This window comes from Odocoileus virginianus, chromosome 1 (genome assembly GCF_023699985.2).
Source record: "Odocoileus virginianus isolate 20LAN1187 ecotype Illinois chromosome 1, Ovbor_1.2, whole genome shotgun sequence".
In the NCBI taxonomy this organism is placed as follows: domain Eukaryota; kingdom Metazoa; phylum Chordata; class Mammalia; order Artiodactyla; family Cervidae; genus Odocoileus; species Odocoileus virginianus.
The window spans coordinates 96,446,581-96,467,313 of NC_069674.1; the positions used below are offsets into that span (position 1 = coordinate 96,446,581).

Sequence of the window (20,733 nt, forward strand, 5' to 3'; positions counted from 1 at the left end):
GTCTTGGGGGGGTATACCACCTCTGCCCAGCTCTAGGAAGGTGCACGGGGAACGTAACTTGAGAAGTAACAATACACTTGTGCCACATGCGTCAAGGTCCTGTAATTGTGGAGACATAAAAGGAGCTGAAAGAAACTGCTCTCCCTTAGGGAATGGAAATGTTTATCTGAACCGAGAACATTAAAATATATTTGGATGCATTTGCTTATTTTCCTAAGAGGTAGAAATCATAACTGAATTTTTGTGGTGGTAAATTTAACCCAACTTTAGCAATAAAAAGATGCCCAGAGGCTAGAAAGGCATTTATATCTCACCATGAAGGGAATGCTTTTACTATAATTGGTTCATATCATAATTTGGTATTTCCTATAAGGGAGCTTCTATACACTATTTACCTTTCTATCTCCACCCCCCCACCAAAAAAAGAATGTACATATCTCAAAGTATTCTGAATATACAACTTTCACTCATAAATACTTACATATGAGGCTACATAAAATTATCTTTAAGATCCTCTTCCAGCGCTAAAAATTATATGCTGCCTCACTCCCACTAATAGCAGAATGATATAAATCATATCTCAATTTATAATATCAAAATGTAAACATTCAAAAATAAGACTAATGCAAGTTTTGCCAATGTCTTTAAAAACTCTTCTTTAAAATCTGATGTACTGAACATAATTAATGTGCAATTCAAGTAAAAATATAATAGATACTGGTTTTTAAGCTTTAAAAAATGATTTTAGAATTATTGGGGATGATCAAAGGAAACATACACATTTCAATTTTTCTCCCAATTTTACAAGTTAAAAAAAAGAATTATGAGTTCACTTAATGCCTTCAGCATTTTTGAAAATAGTACATTTCTAAATCTGTAACACACAAAGCTATATGAGTCATAGAGGTGAGTTGCTTTAAGTTTATATTAAGTTTAAGACCATATTATCATTAGCAGGACTGCTGACTTAATAAAATAGCTGGTTCATATTAGAAAGGAATTGCCTAAGTAACATCAATAATCCATTCCTGAAAACTGGACATGTAGGAAAATGCACCAGGGAACCTACTCCTCATTACTTTAGATGGGACAAATTACAATGTCCCATCTAGACCTACTAACCAACTTCTTAAAATATAACTAAGACACCGTAGATTGCCTATGTAAATATTAGCAAGTGATGATGTTAGTATGTTGAACTTCTTTTCTGATGTCCCAGCAATTAACATGATTGTTCACCGGTTGCTGTGTAGCAGAGGCCTGGCCTCCCTTGTCACCAGTGAAATCAAGATACAGATCCTTCTGATGCAGACATTTTGCAATATTTACACGTGACTCTGGCAGTCTAGTCCTTTCATCTGAAATGTAGCTCAAGATTATTCCCACACACTGGTCTGTTAACAATAGAGTCCTGCAGGACATAGATACAAACTTTGCCTATATATAAATCACCCGAATCACTTCACTGAAACATACATGTACTCCACAAAGTCTGGGCACAAACACTAAGAGCAGCTCTGCAGACAAAGATTACAGAGGAGGATGCATCGTTGCAAGCACAGCTGTCAGACATCAGTCCAGACATTTTCAGCTGCAAGTAACAGAAGTCACTCTCAAAGTGGCTTAAACTTTAACCATCACCTAACAAGAATCCCAGAGGTTGCCAACTCCCAAGCTAGCAAACAGCAGTGTCATCATGGACTGGGTGAAAGTGTGAAAGCGTTAGTTGCTCAGTCATGTCCGACCCTTTGCGACCCCATGAACTGTAGCCCACCAGGCTCCTCTGCCCATGGGATTTTCCAGCCAAGAATACTGGAGTGGGTTGCCATGCCCTTCTCCAGGGGATCTTCCCAACCCAGGGATTGAACCTGGGTCTCTTGCATTGCAGGCAGATTCTCTACCAGCTGAGCCACAGGGAAGCTCATCAGTAAATAGATTAGTTCAGCAGTGTCATCACAGACCAGGTGGCTTCCACATTTTATTCTGCCATCTTCAACATGCTCCCTCTGTCTCAGGCTACCTCTCCTCAGTAAAGATAGCAACAATGGATATAAACGCATCAGGCATTTCATGGAGATAAAATAGCTGCCAGGGGAGGGGTGGCTGTCTCTGCAGGGTCTGCCTATGAGCCCTTCAGGTCCAACTAGTGAGAACTGTCACAGGTACCCAAGCTGGCAAGGTGGACTGGGCCACACAGAGGAAGGAGCATCCTTTGACACATGGAAGAAGGGGCAGGCATGGATTTGGGGTGGGCGAAACTGCTCTGAACACTTACTTTTGTTTGCATTAATAACTAAAATTTGTGAAATTTAAATCCAAGAGATGGGTGACAGAAGTCAAACAAAGGTATATTTTCACTGGAAAAACACCTTAATAGGAGTCATTACCCAGTTTTCTAACCAAGTACTAAGTGATTTAGAAATCATTCCAAAACCTGTTTTGGAGTTTCCTTGGTGGCTCAGACAGTAAAGAATCCACCTGCAATACAGGAGATCCTGGTGTGATCCCTGGGTCGGGAAGATCCCCTGGAGAAGGGAACAGCAACCCACTCCAGTATTCTTGCCTGCAGAATCCCATGGACAGAGGAGCCTGGTGGGCTACAGTCCATTGGGTCCCCAAGAGTCGGACATGACTAAGCAACTAACACTTTCAAAACCTGTTAACAATTTATGGATGGAGGATATATCTTATGGAAATCCTCATGCTGACTATCATGTAAGATACACAGCAGACAAGGGATCGGTATGGCTACCATCTAAGTGGCAAAACAGTAAAAAGTTTAAATAATATTACAAAACAATGATACAGGAGCTCCCATGTGATTAAGAAGCAAATAAATGATGGGAGAAAATGTACACCATGAGATCAAAGACAGAGCTCTCTAGAGACCGAAAGGAAAGATCTGACGTGGGATCTGACTCTAACAGGATGCGGACAAAGTGGACTAGGCCGAGCGGTCTGCATGAAGGAAACACTGGGCCCTGCGCCTGGGAGCAGAAAAACATCCTGGTTCAAACAGTGAGAGGTCCATGCAGAGGTAAACCAAGGGCAAGCTGTCATTACTGGTTACTAATTACGTGTTTAAGACAACAAGTAAAAACACTGCCCAACCACAGTTTGGGATCTATACATATCCATTATCCTTCGCCTATTTTTTTAGTTCTTCAAATGCGAAAAACCTAATTACAGCAGCATGTCCTGAAGGCATCCCTGGAAAAGTAAACAGTATACTCACAGTGAATGTAAGTGACAGTGTAAGACAGAGAAACAATGTCAAACTAACGAACTGTCTGAGACCACCATGGTATAAGTCATTCCATCAAATAGCTTTTTAAGTGTTTGATGTTACTGTTTTGTAATGTTACTTGACTTTCATTTTTGCACCTCTTGTGATATAGACTGTAACCTCCTTACAGACATCTCTCATCTGCTATGTATCTTACTAGTAGTAATTATTCCCTAATTTTTATTTGGCTGCTCAAAAATCATTCTATTTTCTGAACCCAAATTAGTAAAAGTGGCCAATAGGATGTAACCTGTCTCTGACATAAAAAAATCCCTAAGATACCACAGCCCAAGTGGCTAGCAAACACTGGTATACCTAGCCATAGCTAGAAAGTCACTATTTAACCTTTTTAGGGTCACAGATCTTTGAGAATCTGATAAAATTCAGAGACCCTTCTCACCCAAAAATGCAAATACAGTATTTTGCTTGTAATTTCAGGAGGCTTCCAGAGCACTCCACTCAGGCCTTCAAACTCATCAGGGCTAAGACCCCCTAACACAGTAGTAGCAACAAGGACAATCACTGGTTATCACAGTTATCAATTCCTTTAAGCAATCCATCAAACTATTTTAAGGGTTATAGTTTTCCTCTGGCGCTGCCAAGCATATTTTCAGCTTGTGCATCAGGAAATAATAGATGCCAGAAATAAAAATAAGTCATTTCATAAGTTTAGGGCTGAGCTATTTGACTTTGAATACCGAAAAAAATCTCAGAACAATGATGCCTTTAAGTCATTAATACTACCATGTAAAGCTTTAGTACAGTACACTTATACTTCTCATTAAAATTATCATACACACACATATATGCACTGCCATAAAAGTATATGCCATTTTTGATGAAAATACTGATAGCAGGAAATATGAACAAGTTTCTAACTTACTGATAACCAGAGTGTAGCAACATTTCTCAATTATTTAATAACATCCCACTAGTTAATGCACATTTTAAACATTTCAGCGTTTAGTGGATATGAATGGACTATCTGCTGGACTCATCACACAAGCATGCAGTGCCCTTCCAGGGTGAGTGGAATACAGACTATGGGTCATAGGCTGCTTACCATTCCCTTGCCTACAACCTACAGTAGTAATGATCACTGCGTTCTCTCCAGCTAAGCCCAGAGAGGCTGGCTTGGAATCATTCTCCCTAGCATGACGCTGAGCTCATCAGGATTAGCAAGTGAACTTCTTATTCTCCCTTCTGTAAGTGAAGTTTCCTCTCATTCCTCTTCCCTAACAATGTTGTGAGGAAGCCATAATGCTATTAACTTCTTATATGGAAGGAAAATGAGGCTGAAAGGCTAAGGAGCCTGCATGATCCACAGCAAGAAAATGACAGAACTTGGAATCTGAATATTATGCTTTCCAGTTTCAGTACCTGTATTGGTTAGGGTTTGGGTCACCTGCAGATGACAAAATAAAATAGTGGCTCACACAGAAGTTTATCCCAGTCTCGCACAAAAGCAGTTCAAAGGCAAGCATTATGGAGCTGCTGCGGCAACTCCACAGTCTTTTTAAGGACCCAGGCTCTTCCCCACATATTCTTCATTTACCCTCACAATGCTCTCTAGTCTTCATGATCCAAGATGGCGGCTTGTCCACCATCAAACCATCATATCCAGACTCCAGGGTGAGAAAAGTTGGGGGCAGGGGAGAGATGGAAGGTACACACCAGCTGTGCTTTTAAAAGGTTCCATAAAACCTGTGTACAACATTCCTTCTTATATCACATGGGCCAGAAATTTCATCAAAATTCCACATCCAACCACAAAATGGCCACATGGCCAGATAAAATGCCACTAGCAAAGAAATAAAGAGAAACAGATATAGAAGGAAAACCAGTAGCTTCTATTCCTATACTATGTTGAAACTAAAGGATGTGGAGAAGGTGAATGGAAGCGTCTGAGAGAATCACTTGCAGCATGGTGGCCCCACACAGTTCACTGGCTTCCTGTGTCCTTGTCATATCCCGTCCACCTGGTATGAGCATGTGTGAACACATTCTCAGGGATACATTCAAGAGATGATCATTCTTTTCATTAAAAAAGAATTCTTAAATTATTAAATTAGCCCCATTTTTTAAATTAACAAATTCCCAATAAAATAAAAGCCCAAACAATACTTCACTGTTTTAAAATGGTCAGATATCTGATAGCTCATTACTGACAACAGGAGAGAATTCTAATGTCCCAGAATGGTACACAGGTCCATTGCAAACCCCAGTTCTAGATTCATTCCTCACCAGTGACCCTGACATACCCTCTTGCCTGAAGAGCTGTTTACTGGCCCTGAATATGTTGCAGCTTCTTCTGAATGCACATACTTTACAGTCTTGCCCACCACCTGAAAATGTTTTGCTCTCCTACTACACCTTATAAAAGAATTACTCCAATGATTCTCAGTATTAGCCTGCATTAAAATCACCTGCAATGTTTTTTTAAAAAGTGCTGATTCTTAGGCTATAGTTACAAAGATTCACTAGCTATGGGTCAAGCCCATAAATATGCATTCTTTTTTAAACAAGGAGCAGAGTGTCCAGGACAGGAAAGTGCTCAAGAATGTTCACTTGATGACTACCACAAGACCATCTTACACTAATTTAAGATGTTTTTCTTGTAGTATGAGTTTTAGTAACTTTATCAGATCTCAAAGGCTCCTGGGAGAATCAAAGTGAAGTATATTCTTGAAAGAACTCAACTCAGTGACTGAATAACAATATGTAATGTAATACAGTATTATTAACCAATGGATAAGCTCTAAATTTATGTACTAAATATGAAGAACAAAAACAACAGTTTAAAAAAGCTTTTCTTCTGGTAGTTTTCTAGAGAATGCTATTTTGAGGTACCATCATAATTCTATCATGATATAATGAAAGAAGACACATTCTCAGAAATTCACATTTGGAAAGATTAATGTGTGACCTCAATAAGAACTCGTCCTTTCATAATATGCTCTGGCTGCATACAATGGGAAAAAACAGATAACTGAGTAAGACAACCACTTAAATATAAAACAATATCGCAGCATTATTAAAATTACTAGCAAGACAATATTTAGGACTTCCAACCCTATCTAAATTACTAGAACAAATTACAATGCTCGTAAGTGTACATTCTACTTAGATTCTCATCCTCATTATTTCCTTAATGGAATGAAATAAGAATAAACTTTAAGTGAAACTATCAAAGCTATTCATCATAATTTTTCAGTTAAGTGGTCTCAGATGTGGAAGATACAACATTATGAAAGCCTCTGAGTAAATGTTAGAGGAAACCCATTTATGGACTATGGTGAGCATGCATGAATTTTTTTGCCTACTGAAGTTATGCTGAAAAAGTGTCCTCCAGGAAATAGTACCATCGTAAACCAGTCAACTACCCCAAAGAGTGGACTAAAAATCTGACTGCCTGATTTCAGTTCAAAGAAAAAATACATCAGAGTGGCTCTGAAGAGTACACAGATGTTAATTTGTCAAATTAATTTACCTAAAGTTACTCTAGATTAGATACCTCATGGCCAAAGACAAAAAGAATTACAAGCCACTTGGAATTCATATTTGTATATGACAAAATGCTTCTCAACTGCTTTACTGATTAAAAAAAATGTTTTAAGTGTCAAATATATTTAATGAACCAATTTCATTCATTAAATATCTGAATCTTTCTGCTCTTTATTTAATGTTTGAAAAGAAGTATGTTCTACCTAGAAATTTTGTCATTTTTTTTGTTTGTTTACGGCTCAACTGCAGTAGAAGAGAAACTATAACTTTTGTATTTTTATGAGGTCTTTATCAAAGTGTTTTAACACATGATTTGATGGTGTCCATGACTAAATGATAAAGAGTGAACTGCAGCAGTTCTCAGCCTTGCATGCACACAAGAACTATCTGGGGAAACTCTGGAAAAAAATGTCAGCGTCTGGACCAAACCCCACGGGTGTCTAATAGAATGGAGGGATGAAGCCCCAGCACCAGTACTTTTGCAAAGTGCCCCCTAATTCACAAGCAGGTTAGACTCACTGAGTTAGGGAGACAGATCCCTAACTCGCATTTGAGTCGGCTGAGTCTTCTGAGCCCCAGTGAAGAATGAGTGACTTTCTCACAACTCACAACTGACTGTGTGCCACGGAGGGTCCTGCGCTGCCTCTCAGCTCGGGGGACATCTCTGTCCCTCCCCATGAAGCCCGCTCTCATCCTGCACCCTTCAGGAGACAGGGCAGGGTGGTCCATCCCACACGGGTCAGCCTGGCCTCAACAGTTTCACCTCTGAATGCCACTAGATGAACCAGAAATAGGAACCAACGAATGTGTAAATTCAGTTAATTCGTACCCATTATACACACGACTCACCATTTCTCAATGGGAAAATAAACAACTGCGTTATGAGTTCAGTTGAAAATCCTGGCATACTTCCTTTAGAATTGAAAGGTCAAGAGAAAAAAACAGAAAGACTGCCAAGTAAATTCATTGCAATTTGACTTTTACTGAATAATACAATACATGGGTAAGCAGATCTTAATAGGGTCGGCTGCTTTTTTAACCCATAAACACTTTTTTTTTTTAAGATGTTAGAATTCTCTTGTAAGGATGGGGAAACACATGGTGAAAATCTGTTTTGTTTCTGTCATTATTGTTTTCATTAAAGCCTTCAGTCCTACACAGAATCACACTGACTTACTGTCCCTCATTCTCTGGAATGTAAATTTTTATTACACACCACTAGATTCCCACTTTTAAATAAAGGCAACAGTACAGAGATGAAGACACTACCTAAAAAGTTCCACATAAAAATGTGACAGTTTAACTTCAGTGTGTGTACATGGTTTCAATGATTCCCACCATGGGGAATTCAGTAGGAGACAGTCTTAAAAGTAACGCACTATTTCCCAAAACCTGATTTACCATTTAAACTGGCAAACAGAAGGTGAGACTAACTACATACTTCAGTGTCAGTATTTAAAAGATGAAATCCAAGCTGTGATGAATTACTAAACTGAGTTTAAATTCAATCAGTTTTACAAAATAATTAGCTTAATGGAAACTAGAAGTTCTTAGGCCATAGTTTTAAGAAGCACCTGCATATTCTGAAAAACACAATGAACTTTAGTTTTACTGTAACCCAATTCCTTTAATCTCTTTAATGGTGTTTGCCCAATTTCATTTTGACTGCTCCGAAGTTACATTCACTGTTTGGTCACCAATGTTGGTGAACGTACAATAATCCTTTCCACTTTATTTTCTGTGACTTCTCTTGGTTGCTGTTATTTTTCTTTTTTTCTATAATATAATAAGCTAATTCATGCCTGTGTCTTAGTTTTGGAAGGATTTTATGCCAACATCTAGGCAACAGATACTCTTTTTCTTAATTTAAAATAACTAAGAGGTTGCATACTACAGTAGTAAATTTGTAATCAACCTAAAGATAATGTCTTAAAAGCACAATTAAACATGTCATAACAGAAGAAAACCCTGGTAATTACAAATAGTACCAGGCTTGCTGGGGTTTTAAACGGTAGTGTTAAGACTAAGAAAAACCGCCACCCAGTGATACAAAAGAAAACTGCAATTTGTTTTTGTGTAAAATGAGTGCCCTAGAGGATTACTTCGATTTTATTACTGAATGAACAAATAGTTACTACCTCCTTATGAGAACAGGAACTAGTTAAAGCAAAAGGATGTTTTTCCACCAGGCCTTTTTGTTTTTAATTTCCTTACTATTATTTAGCACACTCAACATTTTACAAAGGCTAAAAACTTTGGAAACCCTAACAGGGAAAAAGCTTTCTGTCCAAAAGTGAGCTAATTCTGTACAAGCAGCCCATATATCCCTATTATCAATAAAAGAGCCTAGGCTCTGCTTGGACCCTGAGTTTCAAGTGATGGGGTGTTGACTTCAGCAATACCATCTAATAATTGCGACCGCAACCCTATTTGTGTTAAGTCAGAAGGCATGTCTAGGGGAAAAGGTATTGTCAAAGGGAGAAATACAGATAACTTATATCCTTAACAACATAATTTACTCTAACCTCTAACCTTTTTAGAGATACGTTATGAAGGCCAAGTAAGATGACAGTCTAACAAATTCTACAGAATCCATACTGATAAGAAGTATTATTGAGAAATCTGTGTTCAGATCAAGAAGCAACAGTTAGAACCGGACATGGAACAACAGACGTTCCAAACTGGGAAAGGAGTATGTCAAGGCTGTATATTGTCACCCTATTTATTTAACATATACGCAGAAGTACATCACGTGACATGCTGGGCTGGAGGAAGCACAGGCTGGAATCAAGATTGCCGGGAGAATATCAATAACCTCAGATATGTAGATGACACCACCCTGAAAGCAAAGAAGAACTAAAGAGCCTCTTGATGAAAGTGAAAGAGGAGAGTGAACAAGTCGGCCTAAAACTAAACATTAAAAAAACTAAGATCATGGCATCTGGTCCCATCACTTCATGGCAAATAGATGGGGAAACAAAGAAGAAACAGTGAGACTTTATTTTCCTGGGCTCCAAAATCACTGCAGGCTGTGACTGCAGCCATGAAATTAAAAGATGCTTGCTTCTTGGAAGAAAAGCTACGACCAAACTAGACAACATATTAAAAAGCAGAGATATTAGTTTGCCTACAAAGGTCTGTCTATTCAAAGCCATGGTTTTTCAAGTAGTCATGTATGGATTTGAGAGTTGGACTACTAAGAAAGCTGAGTGCCGAAGGATTGATGCTTTTGAACTGCGGTGTTGGAGAAGACTCTTGAGGGTCCCCTGGACAGCAAGGAGATCCAACCAGTCCATCCTAAAGGAGGTCAGTCCTGGGTGCTCATTGGAAGGACTGATGCTGAAGCTGAAACTCCAATACCTGGGCCACCTGATGCGAAGAACCGACTCATTGGAAAAGACCCTGATGCTGGGAGGGATTGGGGGCAGGAGGAGAAGGGATGGCAGAGGATGAGATGGCTGGATGGCATTACCCACTCGATGGACATGAGTTTCAGTAAGTTCCGGGAGTTGGTGATGGACAGGGAAGCCTGGCGTGCTGCGATTCATGGGGTCGCAAAGAGTCAGACATGACTGAGGGACTGAACTGAACTGAAGAAGTTGTTGGTATAGATATAATCTAAGTCTTCACTTACTTGTATCATTTATAAGTTAATAAACACACAAAAACACATACATACGATTATTTTCCTGTGATGTATCTACTGCACAAAAGGAGCAAGCAAGTTGTGTGGACACATGATAACCAAAACACATATGCCACAGGATGCAGTCATGTTGATAAAAGTAGCTCATAGCTATCATTTGACCTATGTGATATTTTTCAAAATATTTTACACATACATACAGCATGCTCTGAGAGTAAAAGTAGGTATTATATAAGTTAATGTAGAACCATATGATAAAAAGAACAACTTAGGACAGACCAGTTTCTAAAAAACAGAGATTACCATCCTATTTTTTAAGATAATTAACTATATTCTGAATAATCTATCCTGACTTTTATTGGTCAATTCTCAGTTAAGGCTTTAACTATGGAAGGATATTTTACTAACTCAACAGTGTATAGCTGTATCTAGGTTTCTGCAGTACACCTACTAAAATCTGCAGCATCTCACCAAGTTCCTTAAAGAAAACTGCAGTATTTGCATATAACCAATGCATACCCTCCTGTATACTTTAAATCACTTATCACACCTGATACAATATAAATGCCATGTAAACAGTTGCTAGACACGTGGCAAATTTAAGTTTTGCTTTTGCTGGACCACTCTAGATTTTTTTTCTTTCAATATTTTCAATCTGCAGTTGGCTGAATTCATAGATGCGGAACTTTGTGGAAATAGAGAGCTGACTATATCTTCCAATCTTAACTTCATTAAGGAGATTATAGTTTACTATAATATTTGTAAGTGTTTAAAATATTAAATAGTGGAAAGTCTGAGGCAGCCAAAATTAAAACCAGATTTATGTATAACACAACCAACCCTCTTTTATTTAAAAAAAAAAAAAAAAAGAAAACAAAAAAGCATAGCACTTTGTCTTTTAAAAATTGTTTAGGGAACTCAGGGAAAGTTAAACTGCAGACATGATGTATTTATACTTCTCTGGCATTTAATCCTGTTGTCCTTTGCACTATATTTTAATCCCATTCAATAATAAAAGTTACTTAAGAAATATTTGAAAATTACTGAACACAACTTAAATTTTTAAAAAGAGCTTAAAATGTCACTACTGTCTCAAAATTTAAAATGACAATATAACTTAAAAAAAAAAAAGATAGATAGCTTAGTGGTTAAGAGGACAGGCTCTCAAGTTAGAATGTCTGGGCTAATTCCAGATCTGGCCCATGTAAGCTGGTGAACTTTTTCAAGTCCTCTTCTGTATATGGGGGCTTCCCAGGTGGCGCTAGTGGTAAAGAACCAGCGTGCCAATGCAGGAGACATAAGAGTTATGGGTTTGATCCCTGGGTTTGATCCACCGGAGAAGGCATAGCAACTCACTCCAACATTCGAGTCTGGGAAATCTCAGGGACAGAGGGCCTGGCAGGCCACAGTCCATGGGGTTGCAAAGAGCTGGACACAACTGAAGCAACTTAGCATGCACTGTACATGGAGATAAGATGACCACCTCACTCAAAGTGTTCTCCTAAGCATATTACACACATTAACTCACTTAATCCCCTCAATAACCCTATTGTTATCATGCTCATTTTCTAAATAAGCTAAATGATACCTGGGAGGTTTTGTAACTTCTCCAAATGGTGAAGGGTGGCAGATATACCAACCCAAAATATACCACTTTGGCATAAAGATTATTCTGAGCTAAACTTAAAAAAACATCAGGTGCAAGATGGGCACTCTGTCCTCTCCTTTTCTTCCTGAAAGCAGGAGATAAAAACAAAACAAACAAACAAAAAACTTTCTGGAAGATTCTAGGAGGAAAAAAAATCACAGAACAGTAGTAACCCAAAGATTCTTCATGGAAAATGGTGAAGAGGTTGGAGCTTTACACCTGGGGAAAACAATGGCACTAAACCGAGATAAGCCTCAGTAGGCACGGCAGCTGAAGGACCAGGAGGCCTCAGTCAACATGCTGGGGTCTGCTCTTGCTTGGATCATTGGAACAAGGGTGTGGTACCCGCCGCACCTGAAATTAAATTGCAGTCCTGAGCCTGGGGCAGCAGTGATGCCTCACTGTGACTGTTCAACCGCAGGACACATGGTGCAGGAGCTGACACCAACCCCACTCAGCCCACGATGGCCCTGTGAAAACCCTCAACATGCAGCGTGTCAGCTCATGGGAAAAGGCACCATCAGAGCTGAGACGTATCAGACGGAGCAGCTGATATGTGAGACCATACTTGAGGAAGTAATGGCTGCAGATTCCCTCAAGAATTAGCAAATCTGGGCATTTCTGTCTTCTGAGCCTCAGTTAAAGACCACTACTTAAACTACTCTTTCTGAGAAAGGTAGGGTCCACAACAGAAGCTTCACCAGTTGGGGCAGAACACCTTGGAAACAGGGCCCCTGCTGGGCTAGTTATAAGACAGGCAGTGAAATATTTCATGCTACAAGCTACCAGACACTGGAGGAGATTTTAGAAACAGCAGCCCGAGCAGCTTTTGCAGCTGTGGTTAAAACTTGTCTCTGCAATGCTGCAAGTAGCAGGCCACAGAGGAAGGCAAGATAGATCAAGAGTTCTCCAAGTACAGCTGGAGAAGCTGTGTGTGCTCGCAGACACGTCAGTGCACTAATTCTAATCATGAGACAACAGAAAAACACAGCTGTCTGCATGTGCATTAAAGCTGTGCGCTAAGTCACTTCAGTTGTGTCACTCCATGGGACCCCACAGACTGTAGCCCACCAGGCACCTCTGTCCATGGGGGTTCTCCAGGCAAGAATGCTAGAGTGGGTTGCATGCCTTTCTCCAGGCTACAGAGGTGTTCTAAAAAAGAAATACAAGAATACAAAAAATACAAGAATCAGGCTTTGCTAGAGCAAATTTCTGAAAGAAGAATTTATTGTGAAACTCCTGAAGAGGCAGAAACATCACAGGAGAACAGACGCACCCCTGAAGTTTCTTCTGTTAGTTGGGCTAATTCGGCAGGTAAAAGGGAAGCAATGCCGGCAGCATTAGAAACAGAAGTGGGGGGATGACAGAGCCGGTTCTGTCGTGGAAGCCAAAGCACAATTTCCTGACACTGTAGAAGGGCCAGAGAAGCAGCTGGGTTGGTGGCACCCCACTTTATCCCAGTCAGGAGGCTCCCCAGAAAAACCACCAACCCTGGTCAGATTATGCCCCACTACTTTTGCCTCAGACGTAGCAGATCCGGTCAGAGAGAAAACAGCTCTCACCACTCTTAGCTATGGCCCCTGTTCCAGGCCCCAGGAAGCAGATCCGGGAAACCCACAGGCCTACCAGAACATGACTGTGGGAAAGACAGGGCAATTTTATGGTAACATTTAACTACAAGGAAAACTCTCCTCTGGTCTCCCGGAGATTAAGACCAAGAAGTAGAAGAGGGCCAGAGGGGTAAAGCCCCCGAGTCCTTATGTCCTTGCTGCAAGAGACCAGATGCAGGAGAAGTGCTGAAGGGGCAGAGATCCACCCACCCATTCTGAACATGTGGGGTCAGAGGCGTGGTGCGAGCCTGGCTCTTAGAAGGCCTAGCCTCAAGGTTCAACACAACCTGCAAACCCAAAAAGCCATCTTCTAGTTGTCAAGACACACAGCCTCTGCCAATGCCAGGGGACCTCGGACTGACTAGACAAGATATAAAGAGAAGAGGTAGTGAACAGAATCTACAAAGGGAGACCCTGAGAAACACTGTCAAGAGCAAACACTGTGAGTTCATGCAAATCCTCTCAGATAAGGAGCTGAATTTGGCAGGTCATCCAGGTAGACGAGGATGGGTATCACAAGCGGACACTGGGTTTTAGTTCCTCCTCAACGCCCTGGTGGCTCAGACGGTAAAGCGTCTGCCTGCAGTGCGGGAGACCCGGGTTCGATCCCTGGGTTGGGAAGATCCCCTGGAGAAGGAAATGGCAACCCACTCCAGTACTCTTGCCTGGAAAATTCCATGGACTGAAGAGCCTGGTAGGCTATACAGTCCACAGGGTCACCAAGAGTCGGACACGACCGAGTGACTTGACTTGAACGCCCTATGAGAAGACAACTGCTGGGAAGAACTATCCAAAGACAGACAACCTCTTCTTTGGGACTGGCAAATGATATGAAGGAAATGTCATTTTTCAGAATTCCCCTTGGGAAAAGCATAATATCTGGTTGAAAGGAATATTTTTTAAAGCCACTAAAATCTTAACAACTAGCAGGTATTAATTTTATAATAGGAAATAAACTAGTCTTAAGATTTAGGGGACACTATTTAACATATTTAGATTTTAAAGTGTACTTCAAAACTCTTAATGGGAATGGAAACTGGTGTAGCCACTATGCAGAATAGTATGGAGGTTCCTTAAAACACTAAAAATGAGCTACCATATGATCCAGCAATCCCACTCTTGTGTATGTAGCTGGAAAAAATGAAAACACTAATTCAAAAAGATACATGTACCCTAAAGCTCACAGGAACGCCATCTATAATAGCCAAGACAGAGAAACCCAAGTACTTATCAGCACACGACTGGATTAAGAAGATGCAATGCACACACACACAAAATGTATAACAAATACTACTGTAATGATGTAAAGTAATTAGCCTCCAACTAATAAAAATAAAAAAAAAAATAAAAAGCAAGAGCAAAAAAAAAAAAAAAAAGAGTGAAATTCTGCTATTTGCAACAACGTGGACGGACCCGGAGAGCAATATGTTTAGTGAAATAAGTAGCAGAAAGACAAATACTGTATGACATTACTTAAATGCGGGGTCACAAAAATAATACAAATGAAGCATCTGCAAAATAGGAAAAACTCACAGATACAGAAAAAAACTAGTTACCAAAAGGGAGAGGGAAGGGCAAATTAGGGGTATGGGATTAAGAGATATAAGCTACTATACATAAAAAAAAGATAAGCAACAATGATATACTATACAGCACAATTATAGCCATTATGTTATAATAGTTATTATAGTAATATTTATTGGCACTAAATCTGTGAAAATATTCAATCACTATGTTGCACCCTTGAAAGTTAATATAATATTGTAAATCAACTCTACTTAAATAAAAAAATAAACGTACCTCATTCAGCAAATATTTACTAGATGCCTAATTTAATTTCAGAAGCTAATTTATAAGCAGCACTAAGCCCTGCTTCTTCAAACAGAATTTGAATTTATCAAGAATTCTTCAAGACTTCTGGCTTTTCGTAATTAAAAAGGTTGACTCACTTACTGGATAGAAAAAATGGGATGATTTTATAAATTGAACCTGAAGGACACACCCAAACTGATATACAAGAAAAGTCTCACTTGACGACAATATTTCAAGTGATTAATGATCCATATTTTTATAGATTTTATATACATCAACTAATTCTGGAATTAGTAGAAAAATATTTAAAAATCAATCATATAACTTTTCAAGTAATCTTTTAAAGCAAAAATCATTCATCTAATAATGCAGCTTCGATCCCTGGGTCAGGAAGATCCCCGGGAGAAAGGAATGGCAACCCACTCCAGTATTCTTGCCTGAAGAATCCCATGGACAGAGAAGACTGGTGGGCTACAGTCCACGGGGTCGCAAGGAGTCAGACATGACTTAGCCACTAACAACAACAACAAAATCCTAAAAACACTCACCTAAAAGGACAAAGCCATCTGCTTCTGTCTCTGGTACCGACGGCTTTTTAGATTCTGGAGGCTTTCTGAAGAAGTGAAACATTGCTGCTTCTGCTGTTACCTGAAATAGAAGCAAACACCATATAATGTCAAATTCAGATGAAACTCTCACCCTTCTCAGTAAAAAGCCAAATGTAAAGAGATCACAATAAGTACTTTTAGGAATTCGATCCCCAAACTTAAGAATACGAGCCCTCTTTAGGTAACAGAAGTATCAGAAGACAAACCAGAATATCGGGAGCACGGACTTCCAGTTTGAAACCCTGTGTGCCTTGAATCCTGCAACCTCTCTCAGCTTCTGAACGTGTAGGAAATAATCCAAGAAATGACTACAAGTAAAACTAAAATTAACAGATAATACCAAGTCTGAAAGGATCCCACTAACCATTAACTGGACACTGGACTGAGGAAAGGAAAAAAAAGCAACACAAAAACACCTCTCCAGATTTCTTATCATGCCTCATGAAACTGAGGCCACCTGAGAAAAGAAAAGCAGGCACTACATACACCCTCCAGAGTTGGTTATCTGATTCAGACACCCAAGGGCTGTATTCACTGCAAAACTGCAGCCATATTTAAATCCCTGTCAGTGCAAATATCTGTACTGGTGAGACTGTTGTGCACTGCCCCCTACACACACACACACTCCCCCTCTCTCCTCTTGGTCCTTCCATCTGTGTACATTCAGCTTTATATATTTGGGCAGGGCAACAACTCCTAGAAAACAACTGGGAAGGAAGCTAAAGGGAATTTGGGAGAACACATACCATTCTGAGCAAAGCGATACAAGAGACAGCAAAGCAGAATTCCTGGTGGCATCAAGTGCCCCACACTTCAGTTTCATATATTCTGCCTATGTCAGAATATCCAAGGCCAAACTTGCCTGGTGTAACAGGCAAGTGTGGCTTAGAGTACAAAATGAAGTAGGGCAAAGGCTAACAGAGTTTTGCCAAGAGAATGAACTGGTCAAAGCAAACACTCTTCCAATAACACAAGAGACGACTCTACACATGAACATCACCGATGGTCAATACGGAAATCAGATTGATTATATTCTTTGCAGCCAAAAATGGAGAAGCTCTATACAAACAGCAAAAACAAGACCAGGAGCTAACTGTGGCTCAGATCATGAGCTCCTTATTGCCAAATTCAGAACTAAATTGAAGAAAGTAGGGAAAACCACTAGGCCATTCAGGTATGACCTAAACCAAATCTCTTATGATTATACAGTGGAAGTGACAAATGGTTTCAAGGGATTAGATCTGACAGAGTGCCTGAACTAAACGAGGTTCATAACACTGTGCAGGAGACAGTGATCAAAACCTCCCCCAAAAAAGAAATGCAAAAACGCAAAATGGTTGTCTGAGGAGGCCTTACAAATAGCTGAGAAAAGAGGAGAGGCGGAAGGTAAAGGAGAAAAAGGAAAAATATACCCACTGAATGCAGAGTTGCAAAGAACAGCAAGAAGAGATAAGGAAGCCTTCCTAAGTGAACAAAGCAAAGAAACAGAGGAAAACTATATAATGAAAACAATAGAGGAAAACAATGGGAAAGAATAGAGAGCTCTTCAAGAGAGATACCAAGGGAACATGTCATCCAAAGATGGCCACAATAAAGGACAGAATGGACCTAACACAAGCAGAAGATATTAAGAAGACGTGGCAAGAACACACAGAAGAACTAGAGAAAAAAGATCTTAATGACCTGGCTAACCATGATGGTGTGCTCACTCACCTAGAGCCAGGCATCCAAGAGTGCAAAGTCAAGTGGGCCTCAGGAAGCATCACTATGAACAAAGCTAGTGGAGGTGATGGAACTCCAGTTGAGCTATTTCAAACCCTCAAAGATGATGCTGTGAAAGTGCTGCACTCAATATGCTAGCAAAATTTGGAAAACTCAGCAGTGGCCACAGGACCGGAAAAGGTCAGTTTTCATTCCAATCTCAAAGAAGGGCAATGCCAAAGAACGTTCAAAGTGTTGTACAAATGCACTCATATCACGGGCTAGCAAGACCATGCTCAACATACTCCAAGCCAGGCTTCAACAGTACATGAACTGAGAACCTCCAGATGTACAAGCTGGATTTAGAAAAGGCAGAGGAACCAGTGATTAAATTGCCAATATCCTCTGGATTATAGAAAAAAGCAAGGGAATTTCAGAGAAACATTTACTTCTGCTTCATTGATTACACTAAACCCTTTGACTGTTTGGATCACAACAAACTGGGGAAAATTCTTCAAGAGATGGGAATACCAGAACAGCTTACCTGCCTCCTGAGAAACCTGTATGCAGGACAAGAAGCAACGTTAGAACCCGACATGGAACAAAGGACTGGTTCAAAACTGCAAAAAGATTATATTGAGGCTGTATATTGTCACCCTGCTCTTAACTTACATGCAGAGTACATCATGAGAAATGCCAGGTTGGATGAAGCACAAGCTAGAATCAAGATTGTCAGAAGAAATATCAATAACTTCAGATATACAGATGACATCACCCTTCTGGCAGAAAGCGAAGAACTAAAGAGCCTCTCAATGAAGGTGAAAGAGGAGAGTAAAAAAGCTGGCTTAAAATTCAACATTCAAAAAATGAAGATCATAGCAATGTGATCCCATCACTTCGTGGTAAATAGATGGGGAAACAGTGACAGACTTTATTTTGGGGGGCTCCAAAATCACTGCAGATGATGACTGAGGCCATGAAATTACAAGACACCTGCTCCTTGGAAGAGAAGCTATGACCAACCTAGACAATGTATTAAAAAACAGAGACATTACTTTACTGACAAAGTTCTGTCTAGTCAAAGCTATGGTTTTTCCAGTAGTCATGTATGGATATAAGAGTTGGAACATCAAGAAGGATGAGTGCCAAAGAATTGATACTTTTGAACTGTGGTGTTGGAGAAGACTCTTGAGAACCCCACTGAACTGCAAGGAGATCATACCAGTCAATACTAAAGGAAATCAGTCCTGAATATTCATTGGAAGGACTGATGCTGAAGCTGAAGCTCCAATACTTGGGCCACCTGATGTGAAGAACTGACTCACTGGAAAAGACCCTGATGCTGGTAAAGACTGAAGGCAGAAGGAGAAGAAGATGACAAAGGACAAGATGGTTGGACGGTATCATCGACTTAAAGGACATGAGTTTGAGCAAACTCAGGGAGACAGTGAAGGACAGGGAAGTCTGGCGTGCTGCATTCCATGGGGTCGCAAAGACTGAGCGACTGAAGAACAACAAAACCAGAACATCAAGCAGGGAGGGTGAGTCAAGATTTTATCTGATCAAAAGCCTTCTGGAAACTGAGATTTGCTTGGGTATTTGTGTAGGTCAACCTGCCCTGAGTTGTAGATCAGAGTAGGTGGTAAAGGAGTCGTTTGTTGGAAACATATCTGGCAGGTTTCACTTTCTAAAATAAAAAAAAAAAATATATATATATATATATATATATATATGGAGAAGAAAAACACAAGCTGTGTGAAAAAGAAAATATCTCAGTAAAGGGAAAGGAAGAGCCTGTAAAATCTGCAAAGACAGAGCTTGCTGGACATAATGATGGAGCAATAAGAAAAGTCTGGAAGAAGTTTGGCATCCTCAAAACTGTATAAGGAGACATGGCCTTTAAATCTGGTAAAAAGAAAAAACAAGATTAAACGGAAAAGCAACAGGAAAAGATGAAAAGACAAGGGATGAGATTTTAAAAAAAAAAACGGAATAAGATAAAAAAAGAAACTGATTCAAGAAAGAAATGATATCAGAAAAGAATTGGTTGGCTTACAGGCAGGAATATAAGAAAATAAAGTTCATTCAAAGACTTAAAAGGTTGGAAGAAGCAACTAAGTTCTCAACCCTAACAGCTAAAACTAAAACAGAGAACGCCTCTGAAGGAAGAGCAGATGACCAAAATTCAGTCTTGGTAAGGGACAAGTCAAGGATATAATCACCAATCTGATACTAAAGCCTCAGCTGGCGTGAATATGTGTGCGTGTGTGTTAGTTGCTCAGTCATGTCTGACTCTGAGACCCCATGGACTGTAGCCCACCAGGCTCCTCTGTCCATGGGATTCTGCAGGCAGGAATACTGGAGTGGGTTGCCATGCCCTTCTCCAAGAGATCTTCCCGACGCATGGATTGAACCCGAGTCTCCTGAATTGGCGGGCTGATTCTTTGACACTGAGCTACCAGGGAAGCCCTTCACTTAGGGCACAAAGTGTGAAGGTATAGAGACGAAGCAGGCTAGAGTCCAACTGGAGCCTCACAGAGAAAAGATACCTTTTAATAAACAAAGGGATTATTTAAGGGTGAAAGATGAGAATAATTAATTAACATTCTCCAACCCAAGGTGGGGGGGGGTTCCCCTAAAATGCCTGCTCAGTGGGATTTCAGAACTGCCCTCACTCTGTGCCTGCTGTCAATCTCCCACTATTATTCAACATAGGTCTGGAAGTCCTAGCTACAGCAATCAGAGAAGAAAAAGAAAGAAAAAGAATCTGGGTCAAAAGAGAAGTAAAGCTCTGTTTGCAGATGACATGATACTGTACATAGAAAACCCTAAAGATAGTACCAGAAAATCACTAGAGCTAATCAGCAAATTTAGCAAAGTTTCAGGATAGATATCAATATGCAGAAATCATTTGCATT

At 39.9% G+C, this 20,733-nt stretch overlaps 1 protein-coding gene across 4 annotated transcripts in view; it reads right to left on the minus strand.

Moving 5' to 3' along the window:
* The window catches only part of UMAD1 (UBAP1-MVB12-associated (UMA) domain containing 1), a 251,639-nt gene that overhangs the window by 205,996 nt on the left and 24,910 nt on the right, over positions 1-20,733 (minus strand). For 3 of the 4 annotated variants that reach the window (XM_070471111.1, XM_070471112.1, XM_070471113.1), the window contains exon 2: positions 16,055-16,154. In XM_070471111.1, the coding sequence (XP_070327212.1) occupies positions 16,055-16,136 (82 nt within the window). In that variant the 5' untranslated portion in view covers positions 16,137-16,154. Of the gene's footprint in view, positions 1-16,054; positions 16,155-20,733 lie in introns of those variants that run through there. The other variant, XM_070471110.1, reaches the window with a different exon arrangement.